A 7,490-nucleotide genomic window follows, 5' to 3' on the forward strand; every position below is an offset into this window, starting at 1 on the left:
GTGTGTGTTTGTATTAGGGAGCAGTGTGTATTGTGCGTGTATTAGGAGCAGTGTGTATATATGTGGGTGTATAAGGGAGGTGTGTGTGTGTGTGTGTTAGGAGCAGTGTGTATATATGTGGGTGTATAAGGGAGGTGTGTGTGTGTGGTGTGTTAGGAAGCAGTGTGTATATATGTGGGTGTATAAGGAGGTGTGTGTGTGTGTATTAGGGAGCAGTGTGTATTGTGCGTGATTAGGAGCAGTGTGTATATATGTGGGTGTATAAGGAAGGTGTGTGTGTGTGTGTTAAGAGCAGTGTGTATATATGTGGGTGTATAAGGGAGGTGTGTGTGTGTGTGTGTTAGGAGCAGTGTGTATATATGTGGGTGTATAAGGGAGGTGTGTGTGTGTGTTAGGAGCAGTGTGTATATATGTGGGTGTATAAGGGAGGTGTGTGTGTGTGTGTGTGTGTGTGTGTGTTAGGAGCAGTGTGTATATATGTGGGTGTATAAGGAAGGTGTGTGTGTGTGTGTATTAGGGAGCAGTGTGTATATATGTGGGTGTATAAGGAAGGTGTGTGTGTGTGTATTAGGGAGCAGTGTGTATTGTGCGTGTATTAGGAGCAGTGTGTATATATGTGGGTGTATAAGGAAGGTGTGTGTGTGTGTGTTAAGAGCAGTGTGTATATATGTGGGTGTATAAGGGAGGTGTGTGTGTGTGTGTGTTAGGAGCAGTGTGTATATATGTGGGTGTATAAGGGAGGTGTGTGTGTGTGTTAGGAGCAGTGTGTATATATGTGGGTGTATAAGGGAGGTGTGTGTGTGTGTGTGTGTGTGTGTGTGTGTGTGTTAGGAGCAGTGTGTATATATGTGGGTGTATAAGGGAGGTGTGTGTGTGTATTAGGAGCAGTGTGTATATATGTGGGTGTATAAGGGAGGTGTGTGTGTGTGTATTAGGGAGCAGTGTGTATTGTGCGTGTATTAGGAGCAGTGTGTATATATGTGGGTGTATAAGGAAGGTGTGTGTGTGTATTAGGAGCAGTGTGTATATATGTGGGTATATAAGGGAGGTGTGTGTGTGTGTATTAGGGAGCAGTGTGTATTGTGCGTGTATTTGTGTATTAGGGAGCAGTGTGTATATATGTGGGTGTATAAGGAAGGTGTGTGTGTGTGTATTAGGGAGCAGTGTGTATTGTGCGTGTATTAGGAGCAGTGTGTATATATGTGGGTGTATAAGGAAGGTGTGTGTGTGTATTAGGAGCAGTGTGTATATATGTGGGTGTATAAGGGAGGTGTGTGTGTGTGTATTAGGGAGCAGTGTGTATTGTGCGTGTATTAGGAGCAGTGTGTATATATGTGGGTGTATAAGGAAGGTGTGTGTGTGTATTAGGAGCAGTGTGTATATATGTGGGTGTATAAGGAAGGTGTGTGTGTGTTAAGAGCAGTGTGTATATATGTGGGTGTATAAGGAAGGTGTGTGTGTGTTAAGAGCAGTGTGTATATATGTGAGTGTATAAGGAAGGTGTGTGTGTGTGTGTATTAGGGAGCAGTGTGGGGGAAGGGCTGGCTGTGGCAGGCAGGCGTTCAGAGCTGGAGCCTAAAGGGATCCCTGGTCCCTGGTGTCTTCCTCTCTCCTCCTCACTCCGTGCTCCTCTCCCAGGTCTTTTCAGGGCCGCAGTGCCCAGTGGAGCCTCCACTGGGATTTACGAAGCCCTGGAGCTAAGGGATGGAGACAAACAGCGTTACTTAGGCAAAGGTGAGGCCTTCTCTCTTTCCCAAGCTCTCCCACCCCCCAGCTTTATATTCCGACCTCACACCAGTCCCCAAGCCTCTTCTTGCACCCCCCTTTCCCTCTGGCCCCTCCTGGCCTGACCCAGCCTGGCCTCTTTGCCTCTCCCCAGGTGTCCTGAAGGCCGTGGACCACATCAACACCACCATTGCACCAGCCCTCATCAGCTCAGTGAGGCTCAGTCTTTGCTGGGGATGGCAGGACCAGGGTCCTAGAAGGAATCTGGGCCAAGGGAGAAGCGGGAGCGGAGGGGGGGAGGCCCACCCCTTGGGAATCATGGTTACTAAGGGAAGGTGGGAAGATGATCTCTTACTGTCCTCTGCTCCCGTGGGGGCTCAGGTCCCCTGATCCAGACAGGCTGCTGTCGCAGGAACCTGGTTGGACCCTGGCTGGCTGTGAGCCTGTGTGAAGGGGGGCCCTGTGTCTTAGGGCCCAGCCTCCATTCTGGCCCTGGGTGACGGTGGCTCTGCCTGCAGGGTCTCTCTGTGGTGGAGCAGGAGAAGCTGGACAACCTGATGCTGGAGTTGGACGGGACAGAGAACAAATGTAAGCAGGGGCCGGGAGAAAGTGGGGGGGCCGAGGGTGGGGGGGTGTGGAGCAGAGAGAACTGAAGGGACCAGCGCTGTGGGAGCTTCCTGAGGATGGAATTTTCATCCTACCCCCCAAATCAGAGCAGGAGAAGATGAGTTTAACTGCAGTTGGTGTGTGTGTGTGTGTGTGTGTGTGTGTGTGTGTGTGTGTGTGACATTAGACCATTAGACCGAGGAAGAACTTCTTTGCAGCATAAAGGGGAGAGAGTTGACATGAGATAGTCTGATCTTGGGGTGGTTAGAAATAGACGCAGCTCTCTGTCCTTTCCTGTCACCTCGTCCCCAGCTGCCCCGCTATTTCAGGAGAGAATGGACTAGATGTTGTGCAGAGGAGGGAGGAGGGGGGTCTCCTCTATTGCCTCCTTTGGGGAGTATAGAAGAGGAAGGAGACATTTTTGCTTAGTGCCTTCTTCTGTCATCTCCCAGCCAAGTTTGGGGCGAATGCCATCCTGGGTGTGTCCTTGGCCGTGTGTAAGGCAGGGGCAGCCGAGCGGGAATTGCCACTATATCGCCACATTGCTCAGCTGGCTGGGAACTCAGACCTCATCCTGCCTGTGCCGGTGAGCACCCCGCCAGGCCTGTACCTCTCCCAGGGGTGGGGCCCGGGGGAGCATGGAACCTTGTGAAGACTGATGGGAGGACAGGGAATTGGGGTAGCTAAAGAGAGAGGATGGGGACATGAGACTCAGAGTCTGGGAAGCTGGGAGGGAATTTGGGATCTTGGGTGGACGTTCCCAGGGGCAGAAAGGAAAATGCTCGGTGACTATCTGTCCTGTGGCTCCAGGCCTTCAACGTGATCAATGGTGGCTCCCATGCTGGGAACAAGCTGGCCATGCAGGAGTTTATGATCCTTCCCGTGGGTGCCGAGAGCTTTCGTGATGCCATGCAACTTGGGGCGGAGGTCTACCACACGCTCAAGGGGGTCATCAAGGACAAGTATGGCAAGGATGCCACCAATGTGGGAGATGAAGGCGGCTTTGCCCCCAACATCCTGGAGAACAGTGAGGGTGAGACCAGGATCCCCACTCCCAGCTCCGAGTCTCACTTCATCCTGGGCCATTGGGAAGGGCCACATACTTCCCCACGTCCTGAGGAGTGTGGGTGGTGGTCCTTGACTCCTGCTAGCTCCAGAGGGCCTGCCAGATTCACATGCAGGCTGGAAGAGCAGTCCTACCTGCCCAGCCAGGTTCCTTCGCGACTGTAAGTTCTCGCCGGAGCCCCTGGAAGTGCTGGGCGGTGGTCTGGGTCCCTGTGGGATCCATGCCAGCCTTTAACTCCATAGGTTCTCCGTTTGATGAGATGTACCAAACTCTAGGAAACCTATTCTAAATCTATCCCGCTCTCACCCCAACTTCGTAGGCCTTGAGGATCTCTAACTTTTTTCTGCCCTGGGAGAAACCGTATAGCGAATAGAAACAAAACCCAAAACTGGTAGTGAAGAGTTCAGGTTCTGAGGCCAAAACTGCCTGCCCTTGAACCTTGACTTGAAGACTTACTGGCTGGCGATCTTTCTTACTTATTTTGTCCATGCTTTGTCTTTAAAAAAATATTTTGATTGATTTCAGAGAGGAAGGGAAAGGGTTAGAGAGAAACATTAATGATGAGAGAATCATTGATCAGCTGCCTCCTGCATGCCCCCTACTGGGGATCCAGCTGGCAACCTGGGCGTGTGCCCAGACCTGGAATGGAACCTAGGTCGACGCTCAACCACTGAGCAACACCGGCCAGGCCATGCTCCGTCTTTCTTATCTGTAACAGGGGAACACTAATAACAGTATCTACTTCTTAGCATCGTTGTGAGGGTTAAATGAGATCATATATGTAAAGTGCACAGTTAGCCCTCAAAAAATGATAGCTATTTAAAAACACTGTTATTAACCGAAGGCATCCCCTGCCTTCCTGGGAGATGGCCTGCTCTTCCCAGACCCGGGGATAACCCTGACCAGAACCTTAGCCAGACTCCTCCATAGCAAGTGCTCTACCACGGCCCCTAACTTCTTCCTCTCTCTCCTTCCTCCTTGTCTGCCCTTCCTGCTAATAATCTCGCTGTGTTTCATCCCCAGCCTTGGAGCTGGTGAAAGAAGCCATTGACAAGGCTGGCTACACGGAAAAAATTGTCATTGGCATGGATGTCGCTGCCTCAGAGTTTTATCGTGATGGCAAATATGACTTGGATTTCAAGTCTCCTGCTGACCCTTCCCGATACATCACTGGGGACCAGCTGGGGTCCCTCTACCAGGACTTTGTCAGGGACTATCCTGGTGAGAGCAAGGCGGGGTATGGAAGAGAGTGCAGGGGGTGGGCAGCAGGACCTTATGGGATGCTACCCCAGGTGCCAGGTGCAGGTATCCTAAGAAGAGACTGAGGGCAGAGCCTGGGCTTTGTATGGAGTACATGTGCAGGGCCCTGTGATGAATTTGTTCCATCTGCCTCAGCTCCTGATTAAGGTCATGTGCTCTGAAGCTACTGGGGTCATGGGGAAGGCTTTGGAAAAAACCAGGGATGGGTGAGGTGACTGGACCTGGCAGGGAACCAGCCATTTCAGTGTTTTTGATAGATAAAATTGTGGATGCAGAATGGAGCTGGAAGTGATGTGAGAATAGAAGGCTGATGAGGAACTGAATTATCCTTCAGCTCTACCGGAGCTTTAGATATAAATTGCAGAATGAAGGATTTTGATTAGTAATGAGGAAGGGCTTCCTGGTAGTGAAAATGCAGATAGGTTATGAGAAAGATTCGGAACCCTTGTGTTTTGAAAGTTTATGAATGAATCAAGGTAAGACTCAGTTAGGGCAGGCTTATTTGGGGATGGGGGAAGCCAGGAGGAGCAGCTCAGTTAGCCAGGGGGTCTGGCTATTTCAGGGAATCAAAGTGTGTGTGTGTGTGGGGGGGGGGGGTCCTGCCTGGTGCAGAGCCCCAGAGAAGATCAACAGCCCCTTCACCCCTCTCCCTCAGTGGTCTCCATTGAGGACCCCTTTGACCAGGATGACTGGGCTGCCTGGTCGAAGTTCACGGCCAATGTAGGGATACAGATTGTGGGTGATGACCTGACAGTGACCAACCCAAAGCGTATCGAGCGGGCACTGGAAGAAAAGGCCTGCAACTGCCTGCTGCTCAAGGTCAACCAGATCGGTTCAGTCACTGAAGCGATCCAAGCGTGAGTGCCTCCTGGTTCTCTCCTGCTCGGCCCTTCTCAGGACCCTCTTGAAGGGGTCTACGCCCACAGATGCTGAAGAGAGCAGGGAACCTAGAGTCACCTTCATAGCCCTCAGTTCTGCTCCCTCTGGGTTCCAAACAGATTCTCTGCTTCCCTCCCAGGCAACTTCCCTCCACATGTTTCTTAACATAGACCAATGTTGGGGCTGGGAAGAGAGTGCCCAGTGTGAGGGGCTGGGGGTCAATGCTGGTGTATGGATTCAGGTGCAAGCTGGCCCAGGAGAACGGCTGGGGGGTCATGGTGAGTCATCGCTCAGGGGAGACTGAGGACACCTTCATCGCAGACCTGGTGGTGGGGCTGTGCACAGGCCAGGTGAGTGCAAGGGAGATCTTTGTGCAATTGGTGGGTTCTAGGCTCAGGTGGGTCTCTCCTTCCAGGTGTTTGAGGGTGTCGGGGGAATTTCAAGGGAGTGTACGTTTCCTTTAAAGAAACGAAGGGGCAGCCACTGAGCTGCTTATCTTTCCTGCTGTTTCAGATCAAGACTGGGGCCCCATGCCGTTCTGAGCGTCTGGCTAAGTACAACCAGCTCATGAGGTGAGGGAACCTGGGGAATGGGAGCCCAGGGCTCAAGGTTAAAAGCTCTGTTTGCCCACCGTTCCATATCCAGAGAAGAGTTCTGAAGGACGGGTTGACGAATGGCCTGATGGATGGATCCCACAGGTCACGTGGGAGAGCCAGGGAAGGCCCACACTTGGGCCAGGGCACAGGAGCGGGTGGTGTGAGGGGCTTGGAGACTGAGGACCTCCTGCTCCCCTGACGTTTCCTTTCTGGCTCATTTCTCTCAGAATTGAGGAAGAGCTGGGAGACGAAGCTCGCTTTGCCGGACACAATTTCCGCAATCCCAGCGTGCTGTGATCCCTCTACTCTCCTGGAGACTTGGAACCCCTCCACCCTCCTGGAACCCCTTCCTGTCCTGCTCTGTGATACTTCACCCCAGCTGACCTGCCGCACGGCTCCTGGGCTTGTCCTACCCCTGCTGTCTCTACTCTCCCCCTCTGGGTTTCACACTCTTCACTTCTCCCTTCCTTTTCTCTCTTCTCAAAGACTGGCCACAGGACTGAGGATTATAAGGGGGTCCGTGGAAGAATGATCAGGGTCTGTGACAGGGGCATCAGGGTTGGCTGCTGAGGTGTTCAGGGAGGGGCCCTGGGTCACTTGCACTTTGCACCTGTTCCATGTGTTTTCCATGTTGCAGATGAGCCAGGCACTACACGGTGCTGAGGTGGAGGGAAGTGCTGGCTGCTGGGCATGCCTGCCCTCAGGTTTTAGTGTGTTATTTATTTATTAATTTATTTTTCACTCATCCTGTTGATTATTCATTTCCTCATGACTCCAGGGCCAAAAACTGGCCTGACTTGACGGGACTATGTATTTCATATGGCTATAGATTCTGAGATGGTCTGGGATGGAAGTCTTGCTGGAATGCTGAAGGGAACAGAAAAAGACCTTGCTGGCAGTTCCTTTGTGTGTAGCAACCCTTCACTGAAGCCTGGCTGGGGCCAGAGATGGGGCTGTGCGCCTGGGGACTCTTCCCCGGAACTCTCTTCCCAGCCCTACCTTCCCTGTTCTTTCTCCAGCTGCCCCAGAGCAAGGTCTTGCTCCCACCATGCCATGTTCCACCGTTCCCACCACCTCTGACATTGAAATGAGCACCACCATTAAAGTCTGAATCACAGTGCATTATTGTGTCCGAGGAGTCTGACTGTAGTTCATATGAGGGGAGAGAAGATGGTGAAACTGGATAGCAGAGCTGGGGAGGGCACAAGAGGAGGAAGACAAATAGAACAAATATGGCCAAGATGATGACATTGCCTCCCCCACCCTAGCAGGTGAGGGGCACACTGCCCCTGCCTTCTCAGCAGCAAGCTTGGCCCCAGGATCCAGGTGAATGATCAGTTCCTAATCTGGTGCACGAA

The 7,490-nt window shown here is 52.1% G+C and overlaps 1 protein-coding gene across 1 annotated transcript; it reads left to right on the forward strand.

The window, feature by feature from the left end:
- Positions 1–1,592: 1,592 nt before the first annotated feature.
- Positions 1,593–7,254, forward strand: ENO2 (enolase 2). Its single transcript, XM_059682102.1, has 10 exons — positions 1,593–1,734; positions 1,880–1,938; positions 2,244–2,313; positions 2,784–2,917; positions 3,142–3,364; positions 4,421–4,618; positions 5,313–5,514; positions 5,778–5,886; positions 6,050–6,108; positions 6,360–7,254. The coding sequence occupies exons 3-10, from the start codon at positions 2,283–2,285 to the stop codon at positions 6,427–6,429; spliced, it is 1,026 nt and encodes a 341-aa protein (XP_059538085.1). The 5' UTR covers positions 1,593–1,734; positions 1,880–1,938; positions 2,244–2,282; the 3' UTR covers positions 6,430–7,254.
- Positions 7,255–7,490: the final 236 nt, after the last annotated feature.

The sequence above is a fragment of the Myotis daubentonii genome, chromosome 2, assembly GCF_963259705.1.
Source record: "Myotis daubentonii chromosome 2, mMyoDau2.1, whole genome shotgun sequence".
NCBI lineage: Eukaryota > Metazoa > Chordata > Mammalia > Chiroptera > Vespertilionidae > Myotis > Myotis daubentonii.